At 39.9% G+C, this 20225-nt stretch overlaps 1 protein-coding gene across 1 annotated transcript; it reads right to left on the reverse strand.

The window, feature by feature from the left end:
• Positions 1-1649: 1649 nt before the first annotated feature.
• sort1b (sortilin 1b) lies at positions 1650-17198 on the reverse strand. The gene is made up of 20 exons (XM_073469944.1): positions 16609-17198; positions 14318-14377; positions 14008-14081; positions 13817-13919; positions 13509-13670; positions 13099-13172; positions 12018-12067; positions 11650-11777; positions 10527-10671; positions 10200-10355; positions 9685-9791; positions 9168-9270; positions 8889-9060; positions 7721-7911; positions 7439-7628; positions 6077-6193; positions 4423-4531; positions 4201-4313; positions 3937-4066; positions 1650-2243 (listed from the first exon to the last, which is right to left on the reverse strand). Exons 1-20 carry the CDS (start codon positions 16879-16881, stop codon positions 2229-2231), a joined length of 2472 nt encoding a protein of 823 aa, XP_073326045.1. The 5' UTR covers positions 16882-17198; the 3' UTR covers positions 1650-2228.
• Between the last annotated feature and the right edge of the window lie 3027 nt (positions 17199-20225).

Below are 20225 nucleotides of genomic sequence, written 5' to 3' on the forward strand. Positions count from 1 at the left end.
CAATTTTGGTTTTATCTTTGTCTCAGGGCTCCAAGTTTTTGTTTGTTTTTTACAATGCTGTTTGTAAGAAATAAGAATCAGGTGACAGAAATAAAGGAACATATGAATTTATTGGCAAACCCAAAGAAAATTGCCTCAAATATACAGAAGAGAGAAACATAGCAGATACAAAGATGTAACCTTGTATATTTACAGAACCATCACAATGACTTATTAATTTATACAGCAGTTTTCAACTGTAAGAAAAATGTGTTACCTTCACTTAATGCATAAACCATCATTAAATAGGAACTCAACAAGTGTTTCCCCGTGTAAAGCAGCTACATAATAACCTTGTATTCAATCTGTGGGGTTTTTTTTTATTTCGGCTTACTCTCTTCAAAGTTTTAATCTCATGCCAGGACATAAAGGAGTGATAACCAGGTTATTTCCTTCACAAAGCTCTGTGGATTTAAATATGACTCAAATTTAACATGCAGTTCAATGGGAGCTGCTATGAAACGGACACTTCCTTCACGGCTCGAAGACTCGTCCTGCCTAAAAAGTGCAATATACTGGATGAAACTGGCTGCACTTGATATAAATAATCAGTAAATAGACGCTGGCCATACATTGGGAGGGCCTCACATCATATCGTCACACCAGGCACTTGTATAACCACATCCAATTTACTGCACTCTGAACCTGCTAGTCACAAATAAATAAAACTTGGAATAAAGCAATATGTTTAACACGAGACAGACAAATAAATGTGCAAAAAATGAAGAAAACCCTGTAAGACGCGATTTGATGTGGAGAGTCATAAAATCAGTAGTATGAGGATGATTACAAAGAAAAAACAGCAGTTCACAATAAAAGACCTGTTATTTTAGAGAGTCTGCTCCACCTCAGATGCACACACCAGAAAAATAAAAGAAACAGTCTCACACAGTGTTGCAGCTTAAGCGACCACGTCTGTTAACTCTTCTACCAGGCTACAGTGTAGTTTTTGCTATACAACATTTACATAACTGAATTGTTTTTTTCGCATTGCTCGTGTGCTTCTGTCGCCAAATCATATCATGGATGTAAAAAATATCTTTAGATATTTACTATCAAACTATAATTATTTCTGTAATTTTCTGAACATAGTTGAACCGCAATTTGTCATCAAAGATTTGTTAGTACAAAAACGGCTCAAATGATTATAAACACGACTTGACTACAGTGATTATTACAGTCTTATCACGTTAATCGTTAGGTCACAGTTAGGAAAAATGTTCAACCACAAACTCTAAGCATACAAAGGACTTTGTGCTTTAGGCAGTTTGAACTGCACACATTAATTTCTGAGCAAATCCTGTCTTGAAACAGACACAATTTGCTGTCCTACACATCGATGACATCTTCATTCATCAAACGGAGTTACTGGATACATCAGAGACATCGTGCCAGTGGGATTATTTCACATGCAAGGACAAGATACTGAATCTTAACATGTTATTGCTATGAACCTAATACAAATGGACCTTTTCCACTTGCGTCTTATTACTTTGGAGTATCAAAAGTATGCAGGCTTGTATTCCAAATACAGACTACAACAGGGGATTTCACAAATAAAAAATATCTATAATTTACATACTCTTGGCCATCCGTTGGGACACTTATTGACCGACAAATACTTTATTAAAAGTAAGGGATAGAGACTTGTGTGGTTTGGGGGAGTTATTACCAACAGCAACCTTTGAAACACCGACCAAATTGATACCACATCGAAAAATGACAAAATAAAACAGGTTTATGTACAAGTGCATGAGAAAAAGGACACAGAGCTTCAACAGAAGTGAGAAGTGTTTCCAGGAGCGCTCCCAGGACGACAGGAGAGACGGGACCCGTAAAGAAATGGTGGTGGATTTATACAACGAGCTTTGCTTCCATTACTCTGTCAGCAGTTCAAATGACTGCATCAGTTCTTCGTCCCTACAATAAATTAGATTCAAACTCAATCAATAGAATCAATAACTGGAGCACAACACTAACAGACCTCCTACACATAGCTCTCCTCAGCAGTGACATCAGTCCCAGGACGCCTCCGTACATTCATTATAGATGACAGCAGATTAGCACAGACTCTCCGTCTGGTAGCTGAGGCCAGAGTTCATACGAGTGACAGGAAGATTTAGCTGGAGACAAAAGAGTGACGGGAAGAGCGGCCGGCCACCGGGCAAGCTGGAAACCTGTTGTGCCTGCTATTCAAGCAGGTCCTGTGTAAAGACAAGACGAGAGGAAACAGTGAAGCTAGAGGCGACACAGGTGAGCAAACAAAGAAAACACTGTGGTGATGTTTACACACACCTAACGCGATAACTCAAGTGACCTAGTTTGAGGGGGAATTCATGTTAACATCCTAATTTTGTAGCAATAATATAAAGTCATGCTCTGATTAAAAAACAAAAACAAAACAGCTGCAATGCCCAAATTATCTTAATAAGGTTGTCAGAAGTATCACTACTTCACTTTTTGTTTTTAATCTGGATCCAACCCCTTATATGTAATTATTACTTTTATATTTATTACCTTTTTTTTTTTTAAACACGTAACTATCATATTTTAATAATTATGACATTGTGCTTCTTGAATTGCATGTCTTTTTAAAACACTTGTGTTCTCAGGTCTCTCTGTCCCAAAGGGCCTGATAAAATAAAGGTTATGTTTTCATACCATGTGTTTAAAGCTACACAATCGAAGTATCGAACCTATTGAAAAACAGATCTACGCTCAGATTTTGATCCCACAGCTGCACAGATATTAACATCAACATAAATGTTTTGGTGGTTCAGTGACCTTTTCTGTACCAGCACTGTGTGCAGGTTGTTCATCATTTACGTTTTAAAATTATCCTATTTAAGGATTATTGTATTGAAGTTTATCGTGACAACCTTAATTCTTAAATTTGACCGACATTCCTTCATTCCTTCACTTTTGAGAACATATATGATCAACAGCACGAGGACAAAACATTGGATTACAAAGCTGTTGACAACAGTGTCTCCTCTCAGGAGTCTTGATTCTGACTGGAAAATAATAGCTTATCGCACATATCTTTTGTATCGGTGTATACATCGGCTCAGCTGACAAGTAACAAGAAATTGCAGCAGAGAAAGGACAAAGACTTGTTTAAGGTAATTTAGAAAGTTGCATTACATAGTTTGTCCACCAGGGAGTGCTGAAAAGCTGTAACCAGTGGGGACAATTATTTTTTAAAAGCACACTTTTAAGGGATTCTTATTAAAAGTGTTTATTAAGACTGATTATCAGCTAATATCTCTCTATTATTGTTGGCTTTATTATCTTCTATCTATATCTATTATGTTTCCTTTTTACCCTTTTGTATGGGCCTGTACAGCGGGTGTGCACAGTGGGACAGTATGGCTTAATCACATAGGGCTCTAAATATTTAATAAGTTAATGAATGGCATTTGTGTTGACTGTAATGTGTAATTTATGTTTTAAAATGTGTTGGGTGGACATCAACTTTTGATGCTTGTTTTTATGTCTGTATGTTTTTAAATGTGGAGCCCAGGAAGCCTTGCTGTGCTAACAAACAAATAAGGCACCTGACATGAAAATGTGTTGGTGTTCGCTGCTGACAGCATCTGAAAGTTACAAGAGCTGATTTAATGGGAATTATCCTCTGCTATCCTTAACAACAATGATTCAGCGATTCAAGTTATTTGTTTTCAGCAACATGGTGTTTCACAGATCATTTACAGTCCGTCCTTTCTTTTCCATGTCACCGTAGCTTGACCTACATAAGAGCTTGACGAAGGTGTGGCCACTTGAATTTCTAAATGACATTGTACTCTACTCCACAATGAACCAGTCTTAGTAGAAAAAGCTGGTACCAATGTTTCTATCTTAGCCTGTGTAAGAGGGAGGAAAAGTAATCCACTGTACCTCATCTGAGTCATCATGAAACTCGATCTTGCCATTCTGAGTGTGGTTGGTCTCCAGCGGGTCGTCCACCCCCTCCACAGCATTGTCCTCAACATGCTGCTGCAGCACGGAGTACCTGTGAACCAAGAACCTGTAGGGCACATTCAAACTTCTGTCAGGTCACTAAAAACATGTGAAAAAAACACAGAAAACACAATGAGGGACAGTGAAAGAAGAAGACAGGTTTTGGTTGAACTGTACGTGTGTGTAGAGAGATGCACTAACCTGCCACCACAGACATATTTCTTGACGAAGACGACTCCCGCTGCGATGCTCAGCAGCATGACGACGATGACTGTTATCACAATGGGAACAGATTTGGAGGAGTGACTGTCTATCTGTAAAAATAACAGCAGACCAAATATTTAGGCAACAAGAATAGAAACAGATATACAGCAGGCAAACATACAGCGTAAATAATAAGTGTTAGTATGCAGGGGTACTGACCAGAAGTGACGGGCCCACCAGGTCGCTCACACACCTCTTACTGAGGTCGATCTCTTTACGCTCAGGCATCTCTCCTCCCTCACATTTATCTCCAGGGATTTTCCTATAGCTGTAGACCAAAGACACAATCAACAATGTATGTTGGTTAGCCGGATGTTTGCACACAGTGTTCATTGATAATCAGATTAGATTCATTTTGGTTAAACTGGGAAAAAAATATTAAAATAATGTAATTTGGGACAGGTGGGCTTTTCTTATTTAATCTCCAATTAAAATCTTTAGACCTTTAAAGCCATGAGAAAAAATAAGAAAATATATATTTTTTGGGGAACAAAGAAATCTTCATTGTTCAATTGTTTAGTTGTCATTGTTAGAGGTCATCCATCCCTTCATTACACACTCTTTGGAAGAGCACAAATTTGATCATACATATTTATAAACAACCTTTAATATAACCTACTATCACATTAAAAAGATATGTCTTTTTAAGGGTGAGGGTTAGTAAATGTTGGTGACTGCTTCAACCTACTCAATGAGTAGAGTTTTTCAGAAGCTTTACAAACTGATGGCAGGGATGTCACGAGCCAGTCGCTCATGAATGTGCCGGCAAAATTGATTAGACCTGTCGGATAAACATGCCACCACTATCAGTGAATGTCATCTTATCTTATTGATTGCAGTCAACAAGGCAGATATAGGCTGATATATCGTTGAATCCCTATTAACTACATATAAATTCATCTGAGAGCCGACCCTACCTACTGCACATGTTGTTTAACTGGATTTACACAACCGTCTGTGTAATTATCATTCATTTTCTATTAAGAATCAGAATGCGTGCAGAGAGACAGGCATGATGAACCTTTGCATTTTTGGTCAGCATTCACTCTTCCTCATTGAAAACATGAGACTCACTCTCACCCTCATCGGCTTCCTCTGCATGACAAGTACTTCCTCATTCACATCACTTCTCTTCTGCAACAAAAACTGAAGGCAATCCCTCTCTGCCTGTCATCATCTAATGGTGATGGAGCAAAATGTCTTCACACTCTTATATACATAGTATCAGATTTAATATTGTCCAAGTTGTCAAGCAGAATGAATCTCTAGCAAAAGTTTAGTCAGGGAGACTTTTCTTTGCATGCTTTGGCCTGTAGTTTATTTCCCACAGCATCTTGCCATTCACTCCTCTCATGCATGCTTACTCATAACTTCCTGCTGTCATTATCTGAGCTGAACGAGATATTGGATGTTCTCATAAGCTGATCATGTCTGTCCAATAGCACAGCAACACACCTCAAGTGTTCGCCTATCAACTTGCGCTTTTCTTTTCTTTTTTTTCTTTCTCCGCCCTCCACCTCCTTATCAGCGCCCAGCTTCATCATTTCATCAGCCTATCAATAGCAATAGAGTCGATCACAAAATCTTGTTAAGTCTAAGCAGCAAAGACTTTCTGACAAGACTTCATCATCACATATCATCTGTTATAATAAACAACTATCTTGACCTAATTTACTTTTCTCTGCTACCTCCTACATCTTGTGAAAAAGGACACTGCCTGTTAATGGGATATTAAATTAATGAAATTATTGTTGAATAATAAACCAGTATTGAACCAACAAAGTGTCAAACAGTGTTGGACTACAAGACTTACCCACTGGTCTGCAGTTGCTCCTCTTTGCCGTGCAGACAGAACTCCAGCACCTGGCCTTTCAGGTCCGGCTGCTCCACACACTCTGAGCTGTTCTCCTGACGGTAGTAGCCAAAGTCGCTGCAAAGAGCCGGAAGATGCCGGGAAGGTTAGCGAGGAAGGAAGAAGTAATCTACGTTTAGTCTTGCCTTTGTATTTTTTTGAAGACACAATTCATTTCTACTTAAGGAAAAATCCACTTTAAAATACTTTGACCCTGCTATTCAATACCAGTTTGGCATATTTAATGTTGGCTCCTCTTTAAGGTAATTCATTTTATGTTTTTAAGTGCATCCATTTAGTTCGAGCTAAAGAGAAGTTAATCACAATTAAATGAGCAACCTTTTATGCCTCCACTTAAGTAGATCAATACACCAGTAATCTACTTTCAAGGAAAGCAATGACAGCCAGTTAGCAACACTTCCACCTCAGCCATCCCAGACAAGTACAGACAAATACATAATCACCAAAAGTATGTTTAAATCTAAATCTAAAAGACACTAAGTTGTTGTGTTTGACAGTGTGAGCATGAAAGTCAAACAACGTCTCACAAATCCCAAATCTGTACTAAATCTAAGCTAGTTTTTAATATAGTGTGTCCACTCTGGAAGAAATGAGATTACTCAACCCACACAGATTGCAAACTAAACACGCTCGATTCTTGAGTGTTCTGTTGATGAAAAATATCTCCCACAGAGCAATGCACAAAGGAAATAAAAGAGCTGCTTAAAGATCTCCTCCCGTCTCCCAAATTGATTTTAAAATATTTTATTTACACCCTTTTTAAAGCCAAAATCCTTAACATGGCCCCTATTCCATCTCCCTCATAAAAATGTCCTCAATATTTGAAATGCAAATATTTTTCATTTTACTGAAGTCTAACAAGTTTAACTGCTGGTACACCATGGCAACTGCTGCTGGACACAAGATGTCTCCTACTTCAGTGTTGAGTTTATTGTATGTGCACTGGAGGCTTCAGGTTTCCACATCACATTTGCGTATGCTTAATACTGGACCAGGTTTGGCTTCAAAAATATTGTGATCAAGAAAATCTACTCAAATCTAAAATAAAGTGGCAGTGGAAAATTGGTGGCAAAGCATCTCTAAAATATCTTGTTTAGAAAGACATTTCACTTTCTGTTTGTGAAGTTTAACCACAGTAACTTTTCAAAGTTGCACTTTGATCTGACATCAAATGAATTTTATCATTTCCTGTTACCATTGTTTTTTTTGTATACTAGGTGCAAACAGAGTAAACTATGACAATACGTATGTAGTACATATGGTAGTATGTAGTATGGATTTGGTGCACAGCGAATGTCTTACCACAGGAAGTCATCCAGGGTGCAGGGACACGGGGTTGGCTGGGTGTTGACCGCATAATCTCTTCCATTCCAGCAAACAGAGTCTTTCCTGAGACGAAGGAACTTCTCTTTGTAGCCTAGCATGCATCCGTCATTGGGGTCACTGATGTCATCAGAGTGGGCCAACCACTGCACATAGTCCTTGTCATCACCTGTATACATCAATATGTTGGACTCTGTTTACCTACGATCTCTAACAAATGGCAAAATATTGACAGATTGATAAACATATCACGTCACTCACAGTCTCTGGTGAGGAGGTCCCTGAAGTCGATGGTGATGGAGATCCAGTACTGGCTGAGGAGGGAGTCTCTGTAGCCCCAGATGCTGACATTCATGGAGCGAGCGCCCGGCTCTGATGCCAGCCCAGTGAAGTAGATTGGGTCTTGAGTGAAGTTGTACACACCCCAGCACTGTCCTTCATCAGTAGAAAATCTGTCGAGACATTGAAGAGTGTACAAACCTCAGCATTAAGCATTAAACATTAAAAATCCCACTGAGGCAGTGTGATTTTGGGCTATATAAATAAAACCGATTTGATGTGATTAAAGTAAAGAAACAACATATGAGAGGAAGTTTTATAGCTGCACTATTAGCACTGCTGTGATGTAAAAAAGGCACAAGGCTGACCTCAGTTATACAATATTTAACATTTCCTGCAATGACATGTCAAAAATACCTGTGGTGAATAAAAACAAATACAGTAGGGTTGGGCTGATTTTCAAACTGTTTGACGGTAAGCCAGGACTACGAATGAGAGAAAGACAACTGTGGCAGTTTTTTTTTTTTTTTTTTAATTTCTCACAGCTATTTCACAAGATAGCAGTAGCTACATTTATAGTATGAGTGGGAAGCCTGCAAATATCTCACAATAAAAGCCCTGTCAGGAAATGGAGGGCTACTCTTCACTGAAAAGCTAAAGGGGTTTGTAATTTGTAAAGGACTAGAGGAAGTGTCTAGTTTAACAGCGTAATACAGTGACTTTAACAGGGCATATGGGAGTTGACCAAAACGAGGCTTCATACTAAAGTATTGTAGCGTTTAGACAACATAGCCTGCACCAACTTGTTACTGATGAGAGTTGTCTCTTGTGGACAACGGTCGTATAGCAGCCCTCTTTACAACTCTCAACTCCAGCACATCACAAGTAAAAGGGCAGCACAACCATGCTCTGAGCTCATCAGCTATCCTGGCACTCCTGCTAACTAGTTACTCTCCACCTGCAGCTGACAAATGCTGGTTCACATAAAATCAAACCGGTTTAAGTACGTACAAAAGACCAGACAGGCAAATCTACCCAACCCTAAATTACAATGAGATTATATTTAATTCAGAGTATAAGTAGACAGATTTCTGCATCAGCAAGCACAGGTCCAACCCAAACTCCTTTGTACACTTTAAGTGTAACTCACTTGATCTGGTTGATAGGTTGAGTGGGGCTGTGCTCCACAGCCACCAGGAGGCCACCAGAGTCCAGGATAGCGTAGTGATGGGGGCCATCGAGGGCCTTTATCCAGGTGTACCCTCCATCATCAGACACATACACATCAGGCCTCATCACTGAGATGGCATCCCCAACACTCCCTGAGGAGAAACACAGAAAGGTTTATCAATAGTTTACCCATTTCAATAACTCGTGTTTATCTAAACATGGAAAAATATTGGTATGAAAGCTCTGACGAGTGACTTACCATGAGCTAAGATGAGACCCACAGCATTTGGTTCACTCATAGGCAGCATGGGGACGTTCAGCCTCATAGCAGTACTGTAGGCTGCGTGGATATGGAGACTGCACTATGGACACAAACAAGCAGTAGAGATGCAACGATAAGTCAATTAATTGAAAGGTCGATCGAAAGAAAATAAATCAGCAACTATTTTGATGATTGATTAATCATTTCAGTCATTTTTCAAGCAAAAATATTGAACATGTGCTGGTTCCAGCCTCTTAAATGTGAGAATTTGCTGCTTTTCTTTGTCATTTATGATAGTAAATGAAGAGTCTCTGGCAAACTGTGATGAGCATATTTCACCTTTTTTTTTTTACATTTTATAGACTAAATGATGAATCAAGAAAATAATAGGCAGATTTATTGATAATGGAAATAATCATTAGTTGCAGCTAAAACAAGCAGCATGTGGTATCTGACTGTTAGTAGTACCAACAAAAAGCATCATGTTCCAAAAACAGCGGTTCCCTCTCTTTACCTTGTCTGGGTCTTTGGCAGTAGCATCACACTTGCTGTCGGCAGGTTTCCGCAAGGGAACCCATTCCCCTCCCTGATCGAAGGATACCACAGTCTGCACTGACTTATCTGGAAGACCAGGACACAACATTTACTGGTAGTCTTGAGTGTTTTGCTGACACTCCTATCCACAAACAATGTGTGCAAACGAAGCTTTAATACAGGTAACCCACAGTTAAAAGTAAGCAATGCAACCGTCAGACAGGTAAGAAAGACAAGATAAAAATAAAAAGGAGACAGACGGCAGCAGACGTGATGGAGTTCAGATTTAGCAGGTGAGGAATTTCTGGTGAAGTGTCAGCCAGCCGCATCAGACACACAGCACATCTAACACTGAACAGCTAATTAAATATTTACCCAAAGCGCTCCCTGCGGTATGTAATGGAGAAGTCATACATGCGTGTGTTTGAGGGAAATTTGAGTACAGGCATGTGTTGCTGTTCCTTTATCAAAGCACAGGCACATGAATAGAGCTACCTTCAGCCAGGACGCTGGTGATGAAAACTCCTCGCAGGGAGGTGACGTTAGTGAAGTCTGTCTCGCCTCCTGTGGTGGTGTAAAGGTGGCGCTCCAATGACTTCGAGTACACAGTGCCGCGGTCATCTGATACATAAATGGTACCAAATCCTGAATCTGCAGAAAAAAAACACAAACTGGTTCACACATATTGAAGAGAAACTTCCATGAAGGATTGCATTTGTGGAGTTCATTACATGACCGCTTTTTTCTTTTGCATTGCGCTCTGTAAATGTTACTGCTCCTCTTTACAATATGAAGGATAAACAGGTTTCAGTGTGGACTAACCTCCAGGCTCGTCGACATGCATGAAGACCATTTCATCGTTAGCTGCCAGGATGGAATAAAACTGCTCGTGGCCAACAGGGGGCAGCTGGGCCATGTTCCACGTCTCACCCTGGTCAACTGACACATGGATCATCCTCAGAGTGCCCTGCAGAGAAAGAGAAGGACAGAAAGACACACAGGAAATAATGAGAAAACTAAGTTGTGCAAATTATAGACCTGACCCCAAGGCCTGATTATGGAGTCAGATTTCTGACATTTCTGATAAAGCATGCTCATGAGCAAATAATGTTAATTAACAGTAGCAGATATGGAGGACATACATGCCCTCAAAAGTAACTCTGCTATCAAACCTGAGTTAGGGGGAGGCACTGATTAGTCACTTTTAACATGATCAAACACTCCTCAAAGCTTGAGAAAAACAGAAAATATGGCCTAGTTTCACAAAAATTAGTAAATTAAGTTATAAAGTTGTGTTTCTGTACACTGAGGCCCGGCCTCTGGAAGCACTCAGCGTTTATTGCTTCCCAACCTAATTCTTCTCTAACCTGAGGTCTGATAGACAGTAAATTTATCAAAAATTCAGTGCCCCATATTGCTATTTTCCTGGTTTTTATAAAGTAGGTTGGAAAATTGACTTAATTGTTTGAATAACAAGCCTCTGGCCAAATTATCTGTTGTTCAGTTAACAGAAGATTTCAATCAAGGTTTAAGAAGGGTGTGATGCGGTTAATAGTGACTAATCATAAAAGTGCCAGTGCCTCCCTTGGTTTCCAACCCTTAATTGTCAAAAATCAGGTGGATTCATTTGATTTTTGACAACTTAACTTAACTCTGACAGAATTTTGATTGGATTTTTTATTTTAAAATAAACACCAGTACTGGTGGGTGAAACTTATATCTTCCATTTAAAACAACACACAAATAATACTAACACTACATACTAAATAAACAAATATTACAAAAAATATTTTCATCTCGACTCATAACAGCATAATGCCTTTCAAATTGAGTGGACTGAAGCTTGTTCTTACAAATCCAAAAGGTCTAAACAATCAATATTTTGCATCTGGTTGACTGATTTATTTCTGTATCTGTTGGTGATTTGTACAAACTGTATACTGACCTTGCCTGTCATTACAGAGGCAAAAAGGAAGCGTCCACCCAGACCGAAGGAGTATATCTTACTAGCGACTGTCTTGATGGTTTTACCATAGTCTGTCGTCCTCCTCAGTTCCAGCATTCCCCGATCACCTGGGGAAATAAACATGGGGAAAGCTTAGAAATGGAAGTGCAATAAAATCTGTGTAAGGTACATACAAGTGTATAGATATAAATACTTTGCTTCATTTGGCGAGGATCATGTTATTGTCATGGTCTGTTCATGGTCTCAGTTATCTAAGTCCATACAATAAATTGATAAGGTAGATCTGGGTTTGAGCTGCTTATGCCAACTTTACATTTTCAGGTTTTGCTTAAAGGGGTATCACTTACTGCAGGATCCATTGAGGCTGGCTGTGAAAAAGATGCCATTTTTCCTTCCCCTAAAATCAGAATGGAAAGTAACAAGAATTTCAGATAAGCTGACACACACATTTGAAGACAGAGAAGCAGAATAGATACAGACTGCTTTTGTTACTGTCGATGTGACAGCTCTTAGTGTGCTTACATCTCAAGGAGGAAATTAGGTCTCAAACAGGAGTCTTTGTGCATTCTCAGTCTTTTCTCGTAATAGGTTTTACTTTGTTGCGTGAGCAAGCATCACATGGCATGCTTATCAAATACAACCAGCATACAGCCATGCCCTTCTTAAATATGTACTTTCGTTGGAGTGTTTTGACTTCACAAAGCTCCTGCTCCAGTTGCAAATGACCCATTTTCCTAGAGCCTGTTTGGATCAGTGTCTTTGGGATAATAATAATACAAGGTTTTGTTTTAGGAAGACTGTTTTGTACTTAGAGATCACTCACACACACAGTGACCTTGAAAACACAGCCTGAAAATCGAAACTACAAAGATATTCAAAGCTGCCAGGGTTACTAGGTGATTCATACCAGGAAGTGCCTCTAAAACAACAAACACTGCTGCAAGGGTTTGGCTGCAGCAGAGCTGGTTGAACAGTCACTGGGTGGAAAGCAGTTTTACTACCTATTTTAAAAAGATGCAGCACCAATAAAAGTCTGAAGAGAAAAACTATGATCATGTTTGTGTCTAGTTAATCAACCTTATTACAAATCTTACAAGTTTGATGAAGTCAAAACACGGTTAAATATACTTTTCTTTGGTTACCAGTCAAGTAAAAAAACTCCACTGTCATCCATTACTTGTAATAATTTGCTCGTTGGAGGAACAAAATCTTGCACAACTGACTAAGAGATATCATATCACTTATTGAAATCTTTGCTACATGCCAAACCAATAAGAATTGGGTTCTTCCACTCCTCCCCCATCTCACTGGATAGAAATATTTCCAATGAGATGCAGACACTTGGGTATATTGAATAACATTACTGTTTGTTCACCGAGCACCTGACAAAGGGGGCTGCTGATATCATTACTTTGTCTCGTATCTTACCATTTCACCAGGCACACCATGTCGTGGAGCTTTTTCCAGTTGCTGCCAAAATCTTCAGACAGCCACAGTTCATTCTGAGGAGAGAAAAAACAAGTTTATTAAATCATGAATTCAGAGTTCAACAGCTTTGACAACACAGTTTACTGATACCATAAACACCAGAGCCATGTTAATGAATGTACACTGTGCAAACATAAAAAAAAAAACGATTGACCAAAAGGTGTCGTCCTGCCATGAGGAAGTGAGGTGGTGAACTTTGCTTAAGGGTTTTACAACAGGCCATGAAAAGGTTGTGCATACAAATTAATGATAACACACACACACACACACAGAACTGGAGCTTTCAAGTTCATATAGACTGGCTGACCTACATCCAAACAAAACATATCTCTTTAAGATTCACCACTTACATTGTTGCTGAGCACCAGCAGCACGTTGGAGTTTTCAGGGTTGTACATAATCTGCATGAGGGGGACGAAGGGAAGGTCCTGGTGGGAGAAACTCTTTCCAAAGTCATCAGAGACAAAGATACGAGACCCATGACCTCCAGACACTTCTCCTGTCAGGATCACCTATAAGAGTTAAAAAAAAAATCAGACTGATGAAACCACACAAGATAAGAACTTGGATTAGGCACACGTCACTGTAGTGCCACAGGACAACATCAAGTAAATGTGATGAATTTACAGCTAGAAGAGTCGATGAGGAAGTGACTTACTTTGCCAGAGTTCTCGGGGCCGATAGCGATGCCAAACTCTGATCTGATAAAGGTGTTGTTGATGAGGCTGGTCACATCCTGGAATGACTTCCCGTAGTTCTCACTGGCAGACAAACAGTTGCAGCGAAAATTTATAACATATCTACAAAGACAAAATGGTGACATCAAACAGATGAGATCATAAGACATACCTTCGGTAGAGTTTGGACTGCCCAAGTCTTATCATGAAGAAGGGCACCTGAAAAGTTGTCAAAGCCAGGATGACCTGCCAAGAAAGAAGGTTCAGCTTGAAGAGAAGTGGAGCACGAATCATTTATTGATGCGCATGAGACCCTGATGTGAGGGAACTTGTGTACTCTACAAGGCTCTTTGCAGGCTGCCCAGTCTGTCAGTTTCATACAGTTCACTGAATAATCCAGCCATGTTTGTCCCACTCATGTCACAGCAGAACAACACAGCATCAAAGACATGTTAGGGGAAAATGGAGAATATTCGACTCACCCCTGTGCCATCTCCAACCCAGGCCAGCGACACCGACCCACTCAGGTCGTTGAAGGTGTACTGAGAAAAAGAACAAAATCAAACATAGACATATTAAAAATCTGTGTGAACGATTGATACTGAATTTTTGGAAGAACAGCCGTTTGAGTCTGGTAAACAGATCTTAATGAACTGAACTGACTGCAGTCAAAACTTCTATGTGCCCTTTAACCTCCAGACTTGACTCAGGGCTCAAGGCTGGCTTTTTACACTGGCTGGTGCGCCTATCTTTTTCATTTAGCGGCACTGGTGCACAATTTAAGTGCATCCAAAAACACTGTACATTTTACCTTAACGTCTTAGCAAATTATATAAATTATTGCAAACAGGAAAAAAGGTTGCAAATAAATGTTTTTCTTCATTTTAAATCACAGCACAAAGCAAGAAATCGCAATTTCAGAAATATTTTAATACATTTTTTAAACTGACCTGCAGGACTAATGAAAATGTTTACTCACACTCACAGATTTTTGGGTGCTTGTGCGACTAAAATAGTCGACCTTAGACTGAATTTTTGCTTTGACTGGAACTGTGCTTCCCCCTCACTGTGTGACGAAGCACAAAAAGTGAAGCACCACTTATCAGGGCGGACAGGCATTTCAGGAAGCACCAGACTCCAAGCCAAGCGCTCTCAGCAAATACGTCTGAATACAACTGCTGAGTAACCCATTAAACCTGAGGTCAAGACTCAGCTTTTCACTCTTGTAGCACTATGTAGTTTTGGAGAAGAAATTCAGAGTAAGAATTTTATTATATAACATATGAATAAGGTAATAATATAAACTCAGATATATTTCTATTTTCCATAACTGAATAAACGAGCTGTTCTCAGAGGAAAATAAGGTCCCCAGAACACTGTTTGAAGCTAGAAAGGTGGCAGGGTCCGCCACATATAAACAGAGTAAAACAGTATGAAATTGTGTTGTCCTTTAAGGTCAGTTTGTTTATTCAGTCATGAAAACAAACAGTGTGTTTATCAAGTGTGTTGAGACATTTAAAAAGACCAGTCAACAAGGATCTGTCTCTTCTGATTAAAATATCTTTCCTCAAAACTACATAGTGCACCTTTAAGAGAGTTTAGCAGTGTGGCTCTAACAAAAATACTTTTACTTTCGTTGTTAATAGAGACAATATCTTGTTTCCATTCAGTGTCCCTGCCTGTTCTTCTTTAACTATATAAACATTCACAAAGTGTTTGAGGCTCATGCTGTAAGCAGCTTCAATACCGGTGGGACCTGCAGCAGTAACCTCAAGGGGAGAGATGTAGCTGAGCCTCCAAGAATTCTGTCGACTTCAGATTACTGAGGCCAAGTATTCAAATACTGCAATGCAAAGTTGATCACATGTTGATGAGGAGCTAGGCAGGCAAACAAACAGCACAGGGCTCTGCTGAGGTCAGCCTCCTGTTTGTTTAGAGGAGAGAACTGCATGGTTGCATAGACTGCATTAATTTGTCTGTGCCGAACCTGTGAAATCCATTACACATCTGGTGAGACCAAATCTAGCCTTCTCTCCTCTGCAGGATTTCAATGCGAGTAAACACAAAATACTGTAGCCTCTCCCTGCCACACAAACACAGCTTTTAATTACAAAATAACTACCACACAGTCGGTCACATGGATTCCCCTGGGCCAACATCCCTGTCAACATTCAGGCGGGCTGACTGACTGTGAGGCAGAGACAAGTGGGATTCTCAAACACAGAATAGAGCTGCATCCTTGAGAAGAATCAGATATAGGTCAGGGCCATTAGTGGAGCATTTGAGAGGTAAAACGCTGTGCTCCAGTGGAGCCTACGTAGGTCTTAAAGCATGAGGGAAATAGGCGTTGTAGCTGTTTCCCTACACTGGATTTCACTGCAGCAGATACAAAAGAAAAAAAAAAAATGAAGGCACAGAAAAGGAAAGGAGGTGCCTTTACTGGCTTTCTGAGGTGCAGGAAAAACCAGAACTTGGACTCAGAAGGGGATTTTAATGATGAGACATGCTTTTTATAGAAGAGCAAAAATAAATCTACAGAGTAAAATCCTCCGTTTAACTGTTACCACGGGCTTTAAGGCTTAACGTGACACTTGAGTGGAAAACAAGCCCATCAGGAGCTCGGTTTGTCAGTACACTGAATAGCTGATTAGGCCTCTCCGTGCACCTGCTTAGCACCTGCGCATCATCCTCTCTCGGCTCATTTAACCGTCAGACGTGTGAAGAAGAGGAAGAAGAAGAAGAAGAGTAACAGGAGCTCAGTTGGTTAACTTACACGGTGGGTGTTGTCTGCTAACTTGGTGTCATATCCTTGCAGGGCTTTGCAGGAGTCGTCCTCCGGTATGCTTCTTCGTTGTATCTTGTGGGTGGCTGATGGAGACAGCCATGCAGGCAGAGACCTCTTGACGATTTTCGCAGCTTTCTCTTTAACGTATGACTGCCTCGCGAACACCGACTGTCCGGAGGCTGTGGATCCCTGCTGGAAATCTAACCCGGCTGTGAAAGTGGAGACACATAACAGCAGGATACAGGGCAGCAGCAGTCCCATCCTCGTTGCTGGTGTCACTGGCACAAAAAACAAAACCAAACACCCAGGAACGAGTCTTTGTTTACCCCGTGCTTGCCTTAGAAATTGAAGGTCGCTAGAGCTCTCTCTCTGCCGCGGATGACATCAACAAAACAGTAGTCCTGACAGCGACTATTTCGGGCTTTCAAAACACGGAGCGCCCTCAGTGCTGCCACTATTCTCCCGAACAGCAGCGAAAATACAATAAATACAGCAAATAACGCAAATTTTTCAAAGTAACCTTCGTATTTAGCATCAATTATTCGCGCTGCAACTCCTTATCCAACATGATGCATAGTAACGATGGGGAGAATTGTGCCTGCTGGTCGTAATGCTCTGTGCAGAGAGGAGACGCTGTGATTGGCTGGTGTTCTATTCCGGTCTGCATCTGCTGTTGTGATTGGTTCAAATTCTGAAAAGGCGGTGCCAAACAGAGGAGCTGCATAATTAGATGTCAAAGCCTGTTTAGATAGGTTGAGCAATACTATCATGTAACATCAGCCAGCCGGAACTTCATTTAAAGATAGAAATGTGCATTTTTAATAGCATTTTTCTTCATTCTTTTTTTAAATAAACCTTTATTTAGGAAAGGACAATTTACAAGAAGTTCAGGTAAATCGAACAGCAGCACATACAATCAAGTATTTAAGTGAAAATAAGGTTACATAGAGGACAGTACTAATAAATATGTGTACGAAACATAAAATAAGATTAAAATAATAAAATAAGGGGACAGACAGATTGGTACATATATAGATTATACGTTATGTTATGTCCGAGTGTTTGGACAGACGCTTTGGCAACATTGTTGTTAAACTTTCATGCCAATAAAGCCCCTTTGAATTTGAATTTGAATTTATAGATGTCATTAGTCAGAGGTCTCAGGGTAAAAGGTTTCTAAATAACTCATAAATTGACTTTAAATAAATAAAGAGAACATATAAGGTTCATAATGACGTTACAAACACACCTTGATGGCACACCTTGATGAAACCATAATAAGTCTAATAGGTGAATTTAAAAAATAACACAAAGGATAAAATGTGAATTTAATCACACATGTTTTGTGTGAACTGTCAAAGAAGACGAAAAGCCTCTCACCCCTTCACATTAACTTATTTTAAACGTGTCCACCTGCCTAATGATTAGTTTATTTAGAGTTCATAGTTTGTTTTACATGTAAGCACACAATTCACAGGTGGAATAAGTCAGTGGGAAATATTCTACGTCCACAGCCACAATACAATACAACAAATTTATAATATCTAATTTAAGGACATTTCAGTTTAATTCCTGGAATGCACACAAAGTTAAATGCAATCATAATTTATGATGCTATGTGTTAAATGGACATTTCATTCACACTTACATCAGGGATGTAAAAATCTTACTTGTCAGGGATTAAAAATCTGGATCTGGCATGATGTTTAGAGGCTCACACGTGAGATTAAATCACACTGAATCTGAGTAATCTCTGCTGGTGTAACAGTCTTGACATAAATGAATTGAAAACCCTGTACCCTTAGATATGGTCTATTTCTGTAAGTATACATTAACACAGAAGCGGGGGGACATGTTACACCATGACAATCGTTGTTACTAATCAAATTTGTCATAACAAATGACCAGGAGCCCCTTTTAATGGCAGATATTCTTAGAGAACACAGTTTCTTGAATACAGTGTAATTCATGTCTCTGCACTTCAATTTCAGCTCTGAATCTAAACAATTTCTGAGTAGCCGAAGGCATGAGCTGAGGGAAGAGTAAAGAAGAACATGACCAGAAAGGGAAACTAACCTTTCCGTCATACGAGCTTAACTTCAGTAAATTGATTAGAGAGGTTGTTTCTGTAGGCAGCTGCATTCCTAAATCATATTGATTCATTTTGTTGGTTGCAACGAGTCAAACTGTGTCCCTGATTAAATTTGTGCATGTGATGGGACGGTGGGTCATTACAAACACATGACCACTGGTCATGTGTTGCAGGAAAAAAAAAACTCCCTGAATCCATAGCTGCCATGATTGAACACATTCAATCGACAGACCACAAACTGTAACATAACAATTTGCAGTCTCAGGTTTCCCCAGTGTTCCATGCAAGGTCATCTCTCCTGTAAATCTCCATGGGCAGGGTTAACTGTTGTTGTCTCCTTAGTTGCCCTCACCACCAGGGAAACTGTAACTCTGTTGGTAGAAGATGGGAGTAAGCTGATCAGATAACCAGGCTCACTATTTAATTAGTCTCATGTTTATCCTTTGGTGTGTTACAACCTGTGAGACAGGTTTGCAAGCCTGCAACAACAAAACAAGGCGTCATCTCAGCACAGGCCAAAACATAATGCTGTTGAACAAGTTTCAGTGCTTTCCCTGAAACCTTGAACCTCAATCCACAACTTAGCCACTCTCAAATGTGCATCGTAGCATCATGAATATCCTTTGTGTGCATTAAATCTTGCTATTCTTGATTCCCCGATTCCCTCAGAAAGCTAAACAATCTGAACTGTAGTGCAGCATTCCTCCACAAAAGGACTGTACAATAGAGGTGCAGCCCCTCCCCCATGGCAGTCCAGTCAACTATTAGAAGGTGGAGAACAAAGCCACTCTTATTCCTTCGAGATGTTCTCTGTTAGGATGAGAACTGTGCCTTTCAACAAGGACCCAGATTTTACTTTTTTGGCTGCATGGTGTGTTGAGAGAAAGGAGGCAAATTAAAGGATGGAGCCAAGTGTACTGACATTTCCCTGCTTACCAAACTCAAGAACAAGCATTTCCACGAACCCAAACTGAGGGAATTACATGGACAGCCTGTGTGTGAATGAATTCAGCCTTCACTGTTCAGAGTCATGGGAAACACACTGCTTGCTTTACATAAAGAGTGTTAGTTTAATATTGCTCATGTAGTGTCCGTGGAGGTGGCGACCTCTAGTGAAAAGTAACCATTATTGTGCATTCACTCCCAGCAAACTCAAGCGTTTATATTTTCAAACTTGAAATGAAATTGTTGCACTTCAACTATTTGGGGAGTTTTTCAGTTGTTTCCAGCATCATGTCTTGAGCAAATATACAAGTAGTACCAATGGCAAGATGAATCTGTTAAGGGGCCCATGGGTACCAAAAAATCGTTGTTCGGGCCCCAATAGACCCCCTACTTACATCTCCTGCCCTCTGTGCTTTGTGTGTGTACCCTGTCACCTCCAAGTTCCACACAGTCTACACAAAAGACAACACATGGTTTCATTTTAGGCCTCGACCCAGGCAGCCAGAAACCAGCAGTACTGCTGGGTTTAAATGAAGAGTGAATAAAATATAAACTAATGGCACTCAGT

The sequence above is a fragment of the Pagrus major genome, chromosome 7 (assembly GCF_040436345.1).
Source record: "Pagrus major chromosome 7, Pma_NU_1.0".
Classification (NCBI taxonomy): domain Eukaryota; kingdom Metazoa; phylum Chordata; class Actinopteri; order Spariformes; family Sparidae; genus Pagrus; species Pagrus major.

Coding starts and splice junctions, on each gene's coding strand:
- sort1b (XM_073469944.1), bottom strand. CDS start 16,881: ATGGGACTGCTGCTGCCCTGTATCCTGCTGTTATGTGTCTCCACTTTC. Junction 4,532..6,076: donor GAGCAACTGCAGACCAGTGG/GTAAGTCTTGTA, acceptor TTTGGTCTACAG/CTATAGGAAAATCCCTGGAG. Junction 4,314..4,422: donor TGGTGGGCCCGTCACTTCTG/GTCAGTACCCCT, acceptor TTATTTTTACAG/ATAGACAGTCACTCCTCCAA.